Genomic DNA, 18,205 nt, shown 5'->3' with positions numbered 1-18,205 from the left:
ATAGATATCTAGATAGATAGATAGATATCTAGATAGATAGATAGATAGATAGATAGATAGATAGATAGGTAGGTAGATAGATAGATAGATAGATAGATAGACAGACAGATATACCAGGATCAGATGTCAGTCTAAGGGAGTGTGGTCACCAATCATCTCTCAGCTTGATCATCACCAACTTAGCCACTTCCTTTTCCTCCTCAAAGTTCTTAGTCAACTGCCTCCATGCCAGGATAGTTCTTAGAAAACAATTTAACTAAATTAGATAAAAAGCTAAAATTCATTACTTAGTTTCTTAGTTATGGATTCATTCATTCAACAAGTAGTAACTCTGATAAAATAATAAGAGAATAATAAAAAGAGAAATGCAAATTAAATTAATTCTGAGGCTGCATTTCATGCCCATTAGATTGACAAGGATATCAAGGATTAAACTGGCAATTTATTGGAAGAGTTGACAGAGGACAGGTATACTAGTATACTGTTACTGGAGTTATGAAGTACTCTAATTATTCTAGAAATAAAGTTAAGTAAAGTCAACAAGCAACACCTACAATGCTAGCCACTAAGCTAAGTGCTGGAAGCAACATTGAACTATATCCCTGAAGTGGCTAAACTGCATATAACTTTTAACCCAGCAATATTGATACTAGGCACATAACCCAAAGAGGTTAAAAATGAAAGGACATAGATGTATAAACATATTTATAACAGCATTTTTTGTTGTAGCAAAGAACTGGAAAACAAAGTGGGTGCCTATCAGCTGAGAAATGGCTGGACTAATTGTGCCATTACGAAAATTAAATATGATACAATCTGAGAAACCTGGAAAGACTCATGTTATCTGATATAGAATTAAATGAACAGAAGCAGGAGAACAATTTACATGATGGTCACAATGATGTAAAGGAAGACAACTCTGAAAGACTTCGGAATTCTGATCAATGCAGTGCCCAATCATAACTTCAGAAGAGTGATGATGTAGCAATGACTCTCACCTTTTGTCAAAGAGATAGTGGACTAGAGGGAGCAGAACATAACAAGCATTCAGTCAGGGGCAATGTGTTAATATGTTTTGTTGACTACATTTATTTGTTTCAAGGGAGGGCTTCAATTTTTTTTTGAGATATAGGAGCAATCAGTAGGTAGTTAAGAAACATCAATGACTGCACATGTATAATCTACATCCAAGTGTTTGCCTTCTCAAGTGGGAGGGAGGGAGGAGGAGAAAAATGGAGAGAAGGAAGTCGGAACTCAAAAATTCTAAAAAAAAAATTATAAAAAATGAATGTTACAAAATTGTTTTACATGTAATTGAGAAAAAATAAAATGAAAACATTCTTTAAAAAAAGAGAGGAATGCAAAAAGAAAAAGGAGAAAAGATCAACAAAACATTTTTAAAAATAAGCAGGAGGAAAAAAAGACCACAAGAGAATACAAATAGTGCAATTTTATTACTACTTCACTACATTTAATACGTGCTTTTAAAAACTACATGCCACAGAAGTTTGTCATTTCATATATATTTGTTTTTGTTTTTCATTGTGTATGGAAATGTTCATGTTTGTTGATGATGGTATGTTTACAATAAAAAAGAAAAACAATTAATAGCTGTGTACCTATATGGTTCCAAGCACTCTGAGGGATATAAAGATGTCTAAGGCCAATGTCCTTGTCTTCCAAGAGCTTCTAATCTATCTATATTGTACTCGAATGTTGTTTTTAGTGGGTCAGTGAGCTTCAATGAATTAAAAAGTTTCTCTATTCTACTGTTCATCTCTGTCCAGAAGCAAGAGAAACAAACAGTTGAGAGCATAAGATTAGATTTTGGGAGATATAAAGTCTAGCCCCCATTTCAGAAATTACTCATTGAATGGTCTCTAGATGTCACCTTTCATTCTAGTAACCCAAATTCCCTCTTGGAAATGAGATATCTTAATACAATGAAACCTTGTTATGATATTCCTCATTTGCCTATGGATTTGGTTATACTACAAGATCAAATCATATCATCAGTGTAGATAATTTCCTCCTCTAGAATTTGAGTCAGTCAATAAACATTTATTAAGTACCTACTATGTGCATGGCACAGTGCTAATAGTTGTGGATACAAAGAAAGACAAAGACAATCTCTTCTCTCAAGGAGCTTACAGTCTGACGAGAGAGACAACATGCAAACAATTACATACGAACGAGATATATACAGGACAAATCAGAAATAAGGAACAGAGAGAAGGCACTGGAATTAAGGGGTATTGGGAAAAGCTTCATATGAGGGGGCGGGGTTAGCTGGGACTTGAAGGAAGCCAAGAGGTAGAGATGAGAAAGGAGAATATTCTAGACATAGGTGAAAGCCAGTGAAAATACTGTGAGTCAGGAGATGGATCATCTTAAGTGAGGAACAACAAGGAAACCAGTGTCAATAGTTTGAAGAGTGTACAAAAGGGTATAAGGCATAAGAAGGCTGGAAGGGGGGAGGAGGGACATGTTACGAAAAGTTTTGAACATCAAACAGAGAATTTCATATTTGATCCTGAAGATGAAAGAGATCTACCAGAATTTATTAAAAAGGGAATGATAGGGGCAGCTAGATGGTGCAATGGATAAAGCACTGTCCCTGGATTCAGGAAGACCTGAGTTCAAATCTGGCCTCAGACACTTGACACTTACTAGCTGTGTGATCCTGGGCAAATCACCTCATTGCCTCACAAAAAAAAAGGGAGAGGTAACATGGTCAGATCTGTGCTTTAAGAAAATCATTTTTACTGCTGAGTGGAAAACAGACTGGACTTGGGAGAGACTTGAAGTATGGCGACCAACCAACAAGTTATTTCACTAGTCCAGGCATGAGATGATGAGGGCCAGCACCAAGGTGATGGTGGTGTCAGAGGACAGAAGAGGACTTATTAAGACATTAAGAATATTATTAAGAATGTTAAATCAGTAGACCTTGGCAACAGATTGGATATGGGGGAGGTGAGAAAGAGTGAGAAGTCAGGGGGGATGTTGAGGTTGTGAACCTGGGGGAAGACAGTGGCACATTCAACAGTAATAGTGAAGTTGGGAAGAGGGGAGGGTGTGGTGGGAAAGGAATGAGTTCAGTTTTGTTTTAGATATGTTGAGATTAAGATGTCGATGTGACATCCAGTTTGAGACAGATAAAAGGCAGTTGGAGATGTGAGACAGGAGGTCAGGAGAGAGGTTAGGGCTGGATAATAGATCTGAGATTCATCTACTTAAAGATGAGAATTGAATCCACAGGAACTGAGAAGGAACCATGACAGAGCCCTGTGGGACACTGTCAGCTAAGTGCTACTTTTCTCATCTAGCACACATTTTTTAACAAACCTTTCATTAAGCTCACTATCAACCTAACTAAATGGTAAAAATGAATGAGAGAATTAGTACAAAGAACTCTGAACTCCTCAGAAGAAAGGTACTGCATGAAGAATCAATCATCATTTCAGCAATAAAATCACATTTTTAAAGCAATTTCCGTGCCTTCAGATGAAGTTAGCCCCCAAGAGGAGCATTACCATGGTAAGGGGCAACATAAAAGGTAAGAAACTTGAACGAGGAAATTGTAATACTCGATATAAAGGCACAAGTAAAATCTCATGTTTTTCTTGTTAAAAAAATAATAATATTGTTCTAATAAATTGGGCCCATTGACATAAACGAAAATAAATTTTCTCATACAGAAATGTTTCCTTTAATATGTATAAAGATACCTTACAATATGGAGTGAAAAACTCATTTTCCACTTGTCAACTTAGAACCATTTTTCCCCTTCTAAACCATTCAATCAGGGTCATACACTGTTGTTGCAAGGTAATTTATTATTATTATTATTCTCAATAAACCCAAATAGTCCATTATCTTCTCCCCAAAACAATATTACCCAATAGAAGTTTCCAAAAGGAAATACAACACACATTTTCTGAAAGCCTTCTATCAAGAAGATGAAAAGAAAAGTGTTTGTTCAACCTTTGCTTTCCATCCTAATGATTCAGCTCAAAATAAAGTTGAATTTATTCAGCTCTAACACTTTGGAAATTGAAAATCAGCACAGAATACACCCTTGTTCACTTACAACTCAGACAAATTAAAGGTAAAAAAAATTAAATCTATAGCAACTGGTATTCTTACCAACCACTTGAGGAAAAAAATTAACAGGTTAAGAAAAACTTTAAATCAAATGGGTTATTTTTGGTATTTTTCTTCTAAAGGGCACAGGCTGAACTTGGTAGAGTGAACATTTGGCCTTCACTGGACTGTCACTCAGGAAACAGTCCTCTCAATTTAAATGACCAATGTTAGCACTGAGAGGCATCTTCAATTCACATGTGGGTTCAGTTCATAATAGGAAATCATTACACCCCTAGAAAAAATGTAGCCTAGTCAAAGCACAATCCTAATCTCCAATCCATAGTTATTTAGTGTGGTAACCCTCTGCTGGGCAAAGGACCCTGTCCACATCTCGCACACCTCAGACCCCCAGGTGCTCTGTCTCCATCTTCAGTGGAATAATAAGAATGTACCCCAAAACCAGCAGGTGTCACTGCAAAAGAGTCAGATTCTCCAAAGGAATATCCCAGTCCTGAGTGTTTTCTGGCATGAGAACGCCAAGACAAGCTGGGATAGTCTTCACTGCAATCTCCCTCTTCCTGCTGGAGCCCACACCAGTGTTCTCAACATCCAGATTCTTGTGGTTGAACACCATGGCTGAGCCAAGATATGAAGCAATGCCCTAAACAGCCAAAGAATAAACAACCCAAAATGGGCTGCCTCTCTAGCCCTTTTACTTCCTCTAACACACACATACACACACACACACACATACACCTCACACCCAAATATCCTATAAAATATCAAAACAAGCTATACATAGAACTGATTTAAATACATGAAAAAGACTTCATAAAAAATATTCCCTGTGTTTAAAGTCAGAAGCCTGTAAACCTTGTCTCTAGGCCTTCTGATTGGGTCATTAAAGATCACTTAAGCCCAAGGCCTTTATGAATGTTTTAACATTATAAAATACACACTCCTGTTTCCTTTCTGGTGCAGGCATTTTGCTTGCCCATGTTTTCTTGTGATGCATCAGGTTTTTTTCTTGTTATGAAAAGAGTTCAGAGTCTGAGACTGCCTTTTGACTTGTGGTTTGATGGGCAGAATTAGAATTATCAGGAGGCTTACGATGTGTAAATGAAAATACAAGGATCTAGGAATAAAAACACACAAAAAAGTCATCCATAATGATATAAATGCAAACAGCTATACAATCTTAACACTACTAGTTCACAATTAATAAAGGATGTGTTGAGTTGGGTTTTTTTTTCTTATTAGTGTTGCCTTTATCCATCAAAAGACCCATTGAGATTAATGGCATGTGTTTGTGAGACAACTGGAAATGACTAAGGCAACAGACTGAGGGCACTGAAAGGAGCAAGCTTATCAGACTAGTAAGGATATTGACTTCACGGCCTTCACTTTTTACCTTCATATTCAGATGAAGCGAATTAATCACTCAAATGCTCGTCAAATGAATGAAAGAATGAGTGAACAAATGAACAAACTACATAAAGAGATATCCAAAGTTATAAGTATGCAGTCCAATGTTATTAAACTCAGATCCTGAACTGCACTTCCCAATCATAAATGTACCTTTATATACCCTACATTAGTGAAAGGTTCATGTTAGTGAAAGAAAACCAGTAAGAACCAAGTTCTGAAAATCTGGTTCTATTTGTCTGAAAATTTTTTTTGCTACTACTGACAAAAACACTTATCAAGTTTCTCTCTTGAATTTTATGATCTATCATTGCTCAACTCAGGTATTCCATGGCTAATGTTAATTGGAAATATTTGTGCTTTGTCCACAAAACTATGTTTATTCTCAGCAAAGAATGCCAAAATTCCTTTTTTGAACTTAATTTCTGCAAAAATAGTACTTTATACAAACATTCTGGTAAGCCTACGCCTATTTGAGTAGGCAGAATTTTTAATTTTCCTATTGTGGGGGAAATGAAAAGAATATTGCAACAAGGTCATCCAAAAAGTGGCACATAATAAAGGAAATAATTTATTTCTCCTCAAAAATCAGCTTCTATGATTCTAAATAAATAATGATACTAAGCAAATAAAATACATTATCCCCTGAAATTCCCATTCGGATATACTAGTTATAAAGCCAAGTGTAATGCCCACATAATCCATCAAGTTAAATTTGTCTATGGAACTAAAGAATATTGATCTATAGCATTCACAAACTATGCCTAAACACTTCATTCAAAGTTTATTCAACTAGTATTTTTTCCTTCCATCTTTAAATGTGTGCCTTCTCTGTGGTACAGCAGAAAGAGCAGTGGCCTTGGGTGTAATTAGGAAATAAACCTTCAAAACCAAGCTCCTCAACTTACTAGCTGTGTGCCCAAGCACCTGACACTTAAACTCTGATCTTCAGTTTCCTCATCTGTAAAAGGAAGCAAGCATGTTTTCATTACCTCCCTCAGGGTTGTTCAAATAAAACTGAGGTTTACAAAGTTGTTGTTAAGTTAAAGGAACATGAGGGAGGTTTATAGAATGCTAGATAGTTCCTCTATGGATGATTTCTATAAAGACACAGACAGGAAATGCACATGATGTTGTAACTAGACATTTGCTGGCAGAGTACCCACAGAGATAAGATCAGGAATGCATTAAAGTAGTGGTAATAGTAGTTTTATTACTAGTAAAAGTAGTAATAATAGTAGTAGTAATAGTAATGGTAATAGTAGTACTAGTAGTAATATTAGTAGTAGTGGTGGTGGTAGTAGCAGTAATAGTAGTAGTAGTAGTAGTAGTAGTAGTAGTAGCAGCAGCAGTAGTAGTAGCAGTAGTAGTAATAGTAGGAAATTGTACTAATTGCTGTGAGGAATAAGTACAAGAGATTTGGAGTTAAAAATATCTCTAGAAACCTACTCTAAATTTTATTGATGGAGATACTGAGGTCCATAGAGGTTCAGTGATTTGATCACAGTCACAGAGGTCATAAGGGACAGGGCTAGGATTTGAACCTAGGTTCTCTAACTCTAAATCTAGTCCTCACTATTCTCACCTAGATCTCAATAACAAATGGTATGAAAAGGAATTTATAATCTAATAGGAGAGGCTAAGATGAATAAGCAAATTGCTGTGATATAAAGGGAGAGATAAATATTCATAACTCTTTTCAAAGTTATTTGGATTAATAAATTATTTTCCTAATCTAGACTAGCACTAAGGCATTATTCCTGAAATTAATCTTTTTTTGTTCTTCATTACTCTTAGACCAACTCTTCACAGGAACAATGTCTGTTTAAACCATTCAACCAGCATTTATTAAGTGCCTACTATGTGCCAGGCACCATGCTAAGTAAGCACTTTACTTAAATATTATCTCATTTGACCCTCACAACAATCCTGTGAGGTAGGTGCTATTATTATCCTGATTTTACAGTTGAGGAAAGGGAGGCAGACAGAGTTTAAGTGACTTGCCCAGGCTCCCACAGGTAGCAAACGTCTGAGGCCAGCTTTAAACTTAAGTCATCCTGACTGTAGGTCTAGCACTAAGTCCTCTGAACCACCGACGTGCTTCATTAGGGTGCCCACAACTCAGAGTGGGGGTCTTTGTCTTATCAGAATTCCCAAAGGAATCCTACCATAGAAACTGGAGAACTGAAAAACACTTAAAGCTAAATGTGGCCACATTACCAACTAATGATAAATTTAAAATAAAAACAAAAGCATCTCTGAAATTAAAATCTAGATCAAAGATCAAGTGACATGATTAATAGAAATTTTGTTTGCACATGACTTTTAAGGACAACCATTGTATAAAACCAAGCACTGAGAATATTCTGTACCAAGCAAGTGACCATAGAGATCTGAAAGTGATAACTGGGCTGGTATAAACCAACCCTGTTGCTTTTTCAGTTTGCTATAGAGACACATGTCATTTCAACCTCTTTTATTGATCTCTACTTACCCACTGAAAGACTCTGAACTCTACTAAATTTGCCTCCCTGCTCTATAGCCCAGATGAGTTTTTTAAAACAATCAAAATAACATTCAACCAGCACTAAGTTAAATTAGCAATAAGTTAAATTCTTCATTGTTTAAAAGTGAAGATAAGACTGCCAATAATTTTACTGTACTGAAAGTCCCAAACTGCCTGGGCACTCTAGATGGAGTTGAAAAAAAACTCTAAATTAACCTCCCCTTAGAGGCAAAAATGCTTAATATGTATATGGTCAGTCTGAAAGATTCTTTAAGGTGTAAATTAATTCTGCTTGATCCTAGAAGAGTCCAATTTATGCATGTTGAGCCAAAAGTAGGGAGTGAATCAAGAGGAGTCTGGGGTCCTCCCTAAAAGACCTGAAACTAAGGGAAATGGGGAGGTGGCAAGAGGAAAGAAAGGAGGAAATGTGAGATTTGAGGAATCTGCTTCATCTTGGGGTATGAGAATGAAGGCATCATTGCCTAGGAGAAAAAATCTCAGGGCAATGTAGTCCAAGGGTTCTTAACTTGAAAATCATGGACACTCAGGGGGTCCATAGATAAATTTCAGGGGGGTCTGTGAACTTGGATGGAGAAATTAGATATTTATTTCAATACAATTGTTTTCTTTTGTAACCCCACATATCTTATTTTATGCATTTAAGAACATTATTCCAGACTGCCAAAGGGGTTCATCACATACACACACACACACACACACACAGAGGTTTAAGAATCCCTGACTAGTCCAATCCATTCATTTTACAGAAGGGTAAACTAAAGCCCAGAAACTAAGTAATTTGTCCTGTGTCATACTAAGTGGAAGGGATGGGATCTCAGTGAAAGTCCTCTGTTTCCAAACCTACTTCTTTCCACTGTACCATGATGCCTTCCACCTTCTAAAAGGAGTTTCATGAGTTTGGGTAGGACTTAGTTTAAGATCTGACAGGCAGTTTAAGGCACTGCATATAGACTCTATTTAAAATTGGAAGAGCTGAGCTCGAATCTCAGTGTTGCCACTTATTCTACTTGTGGGACCTTGGGCAAGTCATTCAACTTCTAAAGTCTCAGACTGTTCACCTATAAAATAAAGGTGTCAGATTAGATGGCCTCTCAGGTCCTTTTCAGTGCTTTGCAAATCTTAAAGTGCTTTAGAAATGCTAGCTATCATTACTATTAGAGTTCATAAAAATAAATAAATGAATGAATGAAATAAATCAATCTAAGATGTGAAAGAACAGGGAGTCAGAGGACAAGAAGAATGGTTCAGTTCTTGGTAAAACTGCCTGGAAGTACAGGATCAAGTAATCAGATCCCTGCAAACCTAATTTCCCTCCATTTGGTTATTTTAATCCCCTCTATATTTTTCCTAGATGGCTCAGTGGACAGAGTGCTGGGCCTAGAGTCAGGAAGACTCATCTTCTTGAGTTCAAATCTGGCCTCAGACACTTACTAGCTATGTGACCCTGGACAAGTCCCTTAACCCTGTTTGCCTCAGTTTCCTCACCAGTAAAATGAGCTGGAGAGGAAAATAGCAAACCATTTAGTATCTTTGCCAAGAAACCCTATATGGGGTCACAAAGAATCAGAAACCAATCAACAACAAAAACAAGGGTAAGGAGGCAAAATTTAACTGTCTTCCATAAACTGGCAGGGAAAAGCAAGGAAGGAGCCTGTAGGAGATTATTCACAAAGAAGGATTACAATTAAGAGGAGGGAGGAAAAGAGAAGAATAAAAGGCTAATTTGTTCCAATCAGGAAATGAAGGAATATAGTAGCTTGGGACATTTTCCCCCGGGGTAGAAACTCTATGAATATCCTAGCATTGAGAGCACAGTATTTTGGATTCCAAAGGAATATACACTTTCCTTCCCACAAAATTTATTGCTATTAACTATGACTCATTCAAGCATACTATAAAAGGTTTAATATCTTCTGCATTTTCATCTATTTTCTTAAGTGTTCAGATTTTGAGAACTGCCCCTGCTAATGTTACCCATGAAATATCCTCCATAGAATTCTTTAAAATATCAGCAAGTCTGGATCTTACATTACGGATGAATTCCATTACCTGGCCCTCAAACCAAATGCTGGACACCATTGATGTTTAGAATATAAATTTCTGAGAGATGGAAACTTACTTGTACAAAGTCAGGGCAGGTTCCACTGCCAGCATGACAAAAGGTGCCACTGTATAAGAGACAGCCAGCTGAGTGAAAGCCCATGTGACCACATCATAGGCTGCCTTGAGAGCTTGTGAAGAAAGGAAGTAATGTCTACAGGTGGTCCTCATCTGTATTCAGGGAAGAGAAAAGAAAACAAGCATTCTTCAAATATTCTACAGCAATATTATGAAAGCTAACAGAAGTAACAGTGGAACTGATCAAAATATCTCATTTCTAGTTCCATTCCATCAACTAATTCACTATGATACATAAGGAAAGAGTAGAACTAAGGTTAATAGAGGAAAATAATCAGGAAGCAGGTTCCCACTCAATATTAAGAAAAAAATTCTAACAATCAGAGCTGTTCTACAAGGCTGCCTCAAGAAATTTTAATGAATTAATGTAGTCCTTTATAGTTACAAAACTTTTTTTCACTCATTATCTCACTTTATCCTGAAGGGGTACACTTTCCCTACCCCTGCACTTTGCGTCTCCTCCACCCTTGGCCTTCCCAGACCACACTGGGTGTCTGAGGGAAGAGTGACTGGCCATGAGTTTGGCTAAGATGAGACTTATCAATAACAACCCTACCAGTGAGATGGAAGACCTCAGATCTTATCATCTGCCCTGCCACTGGTCCTCCAAAGCCCCAGGCACTGTCACATGACCTGCTGATGCACTCTAAGGACCTTGATCTTTGTCTTCCATTTTGTCATAGCAATCTTGGGACTTCTAGACCTTTCCATTAGCCCTGCAACTGAACACTCTTATGTATATTGTCTTCCACCATTTGAGTTAGTAAGGACTATCACCTTTTTCTTTTTGTATCCAAACACCTAGCACAGTGCTTGGTACACAGTAAACACTTAATAAATGCTTTTTCATTTACTCATTCATCAATCTATCCATCTACCCTCAAACTTTTGAGATCAGTGGGGCAAACAGAATTTCAATACTTGAGAAGATCTGTGATTTCTCCTCCCTCTAACAATACAAATCACAATTCCCCTATATCTTACCTATGACCAACCTTCTGGAACTTCATTGAATTTAGGCTGGCCAATGAACCACAGTCTACTTAATTGCCTGTACCTGAAGTCTTCCAAATTTGGTAAAACATTTCAGAGCTCACATTCTGCAAATGATGTCTTTTTTTGTTTGTTTTTGTTTTTAATTTTATTTTAGACTCAAACACCAGAACACAAATACAGAACAGGGAAAAGAAAAAAAAAATATCATCAACTTAAATACTGGAACTTAAATACAAAGTAAGAAAGGAAAAAAAAGCATATCATGTGCATAGCAGAACATAAAGAGGATTCAAAATATGTAACAATAAATTTTCATTTCAAGAAAGCCTGTATGATAAATACTACACATTGAATTGAGAGCTGTCCATCTTTTCTTTGCTTCCTTGTAAGTTTTCTTTTGTTCTCTGCTGTGCCCTTTTTACTTTGTTCTTTTTTCGACCTTCTTCCCCCCACCCCACAGTTAAGTGTGGATATTTTTCTATATAGATATATGCATACACACACACACACACACACTATAAATATATATATGTATATATATATATATATATACATACACATATATTGACATATACTTTCCCTAACAAATTCTACTCCTGATCTTTGTTTCTATGTTTGTACATATCTCGTTTCCTATCCCTCCTGACTCCTCTACTTTACTTCTACCTAGAGGGCTGCCTTGCCCTCCTATTACTTAGGCCACCCCCCTCCAAGGATCCCTCCCCTATATCCTCCCATTCCCATAAATCTAAACACCCTTCTATATCCCCTTTAACCTATTTCCTCACTTTTCCCTCTAGAGATCCCTCCCTTGTCCTCTCCCTCCTCCCCATATCCTTACATTTTATTTCTTCTGAATTTAGAAGACTTTTAAATTCTTCAAGATATACAATAGATATATGTATATGTACTGTTCCCTCTTAAACGCATTCCCAATGAAAGTGGGTTACCAGAACTACCAGCCCCTCTCTCCCATCTACTTCCTCTCCGTCAATTCTTCCTCTTGCACCTCATTTGTATAAAATGATTACTTTTTAGCTGTTCCTAAATGACTTTACCTTTTAAGGTCATATCATACTCAGGTCTACCCCAATCTTTCTTACAAACTACTCAATTACTAATGACAATCTTAGACATAACTTTTACATTTTACATATATAAAATGTAAACGCTCTGTCCTTATTGAATACCTTGTAATCAGTCTTTGGTATGTACCTTGTGTTTCTCTTAGCTCTTATATGTCAAGTCTTCTATTAAGGTCATTTTTTTTTCCTTAACAAAGTCTTGAAAGTCTGACAGTTGATCAAATGTCCTTTTTTTTTCCATTCAGTATTATGCTTGACTTTGCCAGGTATGATATGTTCAACTGGAGCCCCAGTTCTTTTGCTCTTTGATATACAGTGTTCCAAGACCTGTGGTCCTTTAGTGTCTCCACTGCTAGATCTTGTGTGATTCTAATTGTGGCACCATTATATTTAAATTGTTTTTTTCTTGTTGCTTTTAATATTTTATCCCTGAGCTAGGGTTTTGGGAATTTGACTATAATACTCCTATGAGTGTCCCTCATAGGATCTCTTTCATTGATTTGATGGATTTCTGATTTATGCTTTTCCCCCTTGTTCTAATGCTTCAGGATGATTTTCTTTAATTATTTCTTGTATTATTGTAGCAAGAGTCTTTTTTGATCATAGCTTTCAGGTAGTCTGATTATTCTCATGTTTCTCTTCTTGATCTGTTCTCCAGATCAGTTATTTTTCTTATAAGATGTTTCACTTTCTCTCCTATTTTTTCATTCTTCATATTTTGTTTAATTATCTCTTGATCTCTTATAACATTGTTGGCTTCACCTTGCCCAATTCTAATTTCCAAGGTGTCATTTTCTTGACACATTCTGGATCTTGACAGATTCTGGGTCTCCTTTTCTAATTGGTTGGCTTTCTTTCCATAATCTTTTTGTATTTCTTGGATTATTCTTTTATTTTTTAGGTTTTCCTCCATCTCTCTCATTTGGTTTTTAAAGTCTTTTTTAAGTTCTTCTATGAATTCTTTTTGAACAGGTGACCATTTGATGTTATTCTTTGGAGTAGAAGAGAGTTTCTTTGCTTCAATATCCTCCTCTGAAGATGAACCCGGTATTTCTATTCTCATAATAATTTCCTATGGTTGGATTCTTTCACCTTTGCCTGTGCATTCTTCTGTAATAATAGTTTATTTTTTTAATCACCACTAGCCCTGGGGTATGGGGGATAGTGAGTGCCACTTGCCCCAGATCTTCAGTTCTCCCCTCTAGCCTGGAACCAAAGCCAAATCTGACAGCCTTCTGTAAGTACCCATAGCCAGGGGCCTTCTGCCCTACTGCTCCTGCACTCACCAGGCCTGTGCCGGTTCCTTCTCAACCCCGCCACTCTCAGCAGCACAGCTGGGTCTGGTGTTTGTTGTCAGCGGAGTTCCCCCAGATCCTCCCTGGCTCAGACACCCAATTCCCCTCACTGTCCAGGAAGTAAAAGTCCCTGTGTCTGGGGCCAAGGCAGCCTCCCAAACCAAGTGACCCCAGGGCTTGCCACTTATTGTTAACCTGACCCCAGCCTGGAGGTGTTTACTCTTCATAGGAACCAAACCTCCAGGAATTTTTCTTCTGATCTTCTAGAATTGTCTCAGGAAGACCCCAGTTGTGCCCCTATTCTTATTTACTTTTACCAGCACTTTGTTTGCCCCAAGGTGCATTTTATCTCTTTTGTGGGGGAAAATACTGAGAGCTTGGAATTTTCAGACCTACTCCATCTTCCCAGAATCCTTTCCTGCAAGCTATGTCTTAAAGAAGCAGGGTTTATCTCCATACCACAATGAGACATCAGTATAGGATTTTAGTGGATATGGTAAATTTAAGTTCAATGGGGTTACATGACTTGACCAAAGTCACATAGTAAGAGGCAGAGTCAAAACTTAAATCCAAGAGCCTGCGAATTATTCAAAGAATAAACTGCATGATGTTTGAGCATCTATCAGTGACACTATTAAAAGATTCTTATTTTAAAAAGTCGATTAGCCTAAGGTCATTTTCAACCTTTCATATGAGAGGCATCTAGGTAGAACAGTGAAGAACTCTATCTGCCTCTGTTTTCTCAACTGTTAAATGAGAATAACAATAGCACCTCCCTCCCAGGGGTGTTTTGAGGTTCAAATGAGATCATATTTTTAAAGTGTTTTAAAACATTAAAGTACTTTATAAATACTATTATTGTTGTTATTATTATTGTTAAGGATGATGATGACGATGATAATAATAATATTGTAATGTTATAGATAGCATTCTGGATTTGGTGTGAGAAGCCTCAGTTCAAATTGTACTTGGACCCTTGCTGTCTCTGACCTTGAGCCTCTGGCAATTCACTAAAATTTCTAAAGGCTAATTAATTCAGTCTGGCTAATTTACAGCACCTGATAATCATGGACAGCAGCACACCAGTAGGGACACATAAGCTACTTGGCTTTAGGTAAAATACCCTCAAAGGTATACCTAGAACCCTACGAGGGAGATCTAGACAGCAGAGCCATGAGGACAGGACCTGCCAGTGCATGTGTGGGTTAAAAATTATATCCCGAATCTTGCTACATTACTGTCATCACTAACGTATCACTCAAAGTTGAAAACTTACTGTAACATAATCCAGCAGCTCATATGTGTATTTAGTTACTTTCATAAAAGTAACTGCTCTTCTTCATCTACTTCCTCCTCTCCACCCGCCATAGTGGGGATTTCCCCCAGCATCATGTTTCCCAAGAACTAATTAAATATTGTTGAGTAGGGTATGTCTGCAATACTTATTTATCCAGCACTTTTGGAGGATGAGTTTTAGATAAGTAAATTTTCCAAATAAAAGAGGTTAATCTCTTAAGACTTAAGCACACTTATTTTTATCACTTTCAATGAAAATCTTTTTAAAAAATATATTAATCAACAACCCTGTTAACATGATCAAGATTACTACATACTTCCTTGCATTCCTAAACAGTATACTTAACATCCTTTAACCTTTTATTGATAACTCAGAGTGGTAATTATAGACACTGGGGTCACTAAGATGAGCGGTGCTATTTGGCTCCAGTCAGCTGGGCTTTTCCATTGAGCTGTCTCCCACGTGTCATACTTTAGGGGATGCTTTCAGTAGCCCTGCTTTTCCCCTAGGTCCCTTGTTTCTAATCTGCTATCTGCTAAATTCAGGCTTTCCCAGTTCCAGTCCATCATACATGCAATGACATAATCTTCCTCAAGCATAGCTCTAATCTCGTCACTTCTATTGCTTAAATACTTTTAATGACAACCCGCTATCTACTGAGTGCTGTCTAGACACCTTAGCCTACCATTCAAGGCCCATACAATCCAGCCTCAGGATACACTCTCAGTTTTACCCACCATTATCTTCCAAAAGTAAATGATGCTGTTGTGCCCAACTCTTCATTACCCCATTTGGAATTTTCTTGGCAAAGATATTGGAATGGTTTGCTATTCCATTCTACAGCTTATTTTTTACAGATGAGGAAACAGGGTTAAGTGACTTGCCCAGGGTCACACAGCTAGTAAGTGGATGAGGCTGGGTTTGAACTCAGGTCTTCCTGACTCCAGGCCTGGCATTCTATCCACTTAGCTGCCCCCTCCCAAAGTAGTAGTTTAGTTCAACTGAAGAAGTTTCCTTCAATACTTCAGCTCCTAGTTACTTATTCCAAATGGAATGAAACACACTTTAGCTCAAATGTTCTTCCTTCCTGAAGCTTTCCCTAATCAGCACAGCTGGAAAATCTTCCTCTTCCGGAGATATAGGACTTTGTATCTGTATCTCTACAATAGTAATTTTCACATACTGATTCATATTAGGAATCATTTACCACGTCTTATGTCTCCTACTAACTTGTAAGTTCCTTGAGGGCAGAAACTGTTTCTAATTCAGCTTTGTCTCCCACCTAGTTCCCAGTAGGTGCCTGGAAAACAATTGTTTAAAGAATGAATGAAAGCTGTAATCTAAAAAGGACTGGATGTTACCAGGAGAAACCAGAAAGCTATATTTATTAAATCAGTACATTTAATTTTACTCATAATCCTAAATAAATAGGCCGTGGCCTAAGCATGGCTGTACTCTTCCCCTACAAAGGACATGGGCTCAGAGGCATTTCTGATTATTTATGAATTCAAGGTTGTGTTCCAGAAAATTGAGCCTGCTGTTCTATGTTAGCCTGATCCCCAGATAAATGTAGAGTTACTGTTCTGCCATACCTACTTTAATTAATAGATTGTAATCATCTGTAATTAGCAGGTGGTTGGTATGCTCTTGGATGCTACTAAGTACTTGAAAACAGTCTGTTCTCTTAATTGAGTCAAACATTCCTCTTATAAATTCCTTTACTTTGTTTTCTTAGGAAACTTTTTCTTCCAGTATGAAAGAAAACAAATCCAGTCTTTTGTAGAATTATCACAAATTCCTACTTCGCTGCTCAGTTGTGCTGACTCTTCATGACCCCATTTGGGGTTTTCTTGGCAAAGATATTTGAGTGGCTTGCCATTTCCTTCTTCAGCTTATTTTCTACAGATGACGAAACTGAGGCAAACAGAGTTAAGTGACTTGCCCAGGATCACACAGCTAATAAGTATCTATGAGGCCACATTTGAACTCAGGAAGATAAGTTTTCCTGACTCCAAGCCTGGTGCTCTCTCCACTGTACCACCTAGCTGCCCTTGAATTCCTACTTAGTACCATTTTAATGGAAAATGAAGAATTATTTTTAAAGGTATCACAAGAACCAAAAAGCAAACCAAAAAGAATGACCCCTCCAAAACACACACACACACACACACACACACACACACACCAATCCAAAGGACACTTACTGCTCTGGCCGCTAGTGTAACCAGGATTCCAGTTATGAATGTAAAATAATATCCAGGATAGACACCATGCCACAATGCAGACAGGATAAACGTTAATGCTGTAGGGTACCAGGGAGCCCGCTCATAGCACACACTGTAATGAGAGTCATGCACAAATATTGCTGCAGATGAAATGCCCAAGACACATCTAATTACACCTACTTAGAAGCCATTCATGCCCTAATGTTCTAGAATTCCATCATCATTTCGGAATTCTAGGGGGATGATTTTCAAACTTCTTAAGGATTTCCTTATTCATCTCTGGGTAGCCAGATAACTGTTGGTGGCATGGTATGTTTTTTGATATGCTCACATAAACTCTTCCAGAGATTTCCTACACAATTCTAGAAATCATTTCATCAAGCTACAAAGACTTATCAATTTTAAGGGGAAGGGAATAAGCTTTTATTTAGCCTCTACTATATGCCAGGAAACAGCTCGATGGCTCAGTGAACAGAGAGCCAGGCCCAGGGTCAGGAAGACCTGAGTTCAAATGTGGCCTCAGACACTTACTAGTTGTATGACCCTGGGCAAATCATTTAATCTCTGTTTGCCTTAATCCACTGGAGAAGGAAATGGCTAATCACTCCAGTATCTTTGCCAAAAAAAACCCCAAATGGGGTCAAAAGAGTCAGACACGTCTGAACAACACCATATTACAGGAACTGTACTAAGCACATTGTAGAATGAGAACTTAAGAGATCATCTAGTCCACTCTCTTCATTCATAACTAAGGAAACTAAGGCCCAGTTTAAGTGACTTTTCCAAAGTCACTTAGATAGACTTTTCCAAAGTCACATAGATAATTAGTAGAAGAGTCAAGATTAGAACCCAGGTCTTCTTATTTCAAATCTAACACTCTTTCCGCTGTATTATCTACAAATTTGATTCATTTCCTCCAAAAAGCCTTTCTGTCCTTGAACTAGGCAAAAGCAGATTAGGAAATTTATCACATGTTTACTGATGTATCTTATCTGATATAGATTTAATTGTTTGGCCTATTGTTGTGCCCAACAAGGTTGAAGCAGCAAGCACAATGTGAATACTAAGATGTTCATAGAATGAATGAA

At 37.4% G+C, this 18,205-nt stretch overlaps 1 protein-coding gene across 1 annotated transcript in view; it reads right to left on the bottom strand.

Moving 5' to 3' along the window:
• Nucleotides 1–3,159: 3,159 nt before the first annotated feature.
• MBOAT1 (membrane bound O-acyltransferase domain containing 1) overlaps nt 3,160–18,205 on the bottom strand; it is a 136,061-nt gene continuing 121,015 nt past the window's right edge. The window contains exons 11-13 of the mRNA XM_027869063.1: nt 17,097–17,229; nt 10,161–10,312; nt 3,160–5,224 (exon numbers count right to left, since the gene is read on the bottom strand). Of these exons, the coding sequence (XP_027724864.1) occupies nt 5,104–5,224; nt 10,161–10,312; nt 17,097–17,229 (406 nt within the window). The 3' untranslated portion in view covers nt 3,160–5,103. The remainder of the gene's footprint in view (nt 5,225–10,160; nt 10,313–17,096; nt 17,230–18,205) is intronic.

Source organism: Vombatus ursinus, unplaced genomic scaffold (genome assembly GCF_900497805.2).
Source record: "Vombatus ursinus unplaced genomic scaffold, bare-nosed wombat genome assembly UNPS02000577.1, whole genome shotgun sequence".
NCBI classification, from domain to species: domain Eukaryota; kingdom Metazoa; phylum Chordata; class Mammalia; order Diprotodontia; family Vombatidae; genus Vombatus; species Vombatus ursinus.
This window is presented reverse-complemented; position numbering and strand designations above follow the sequence as displayed.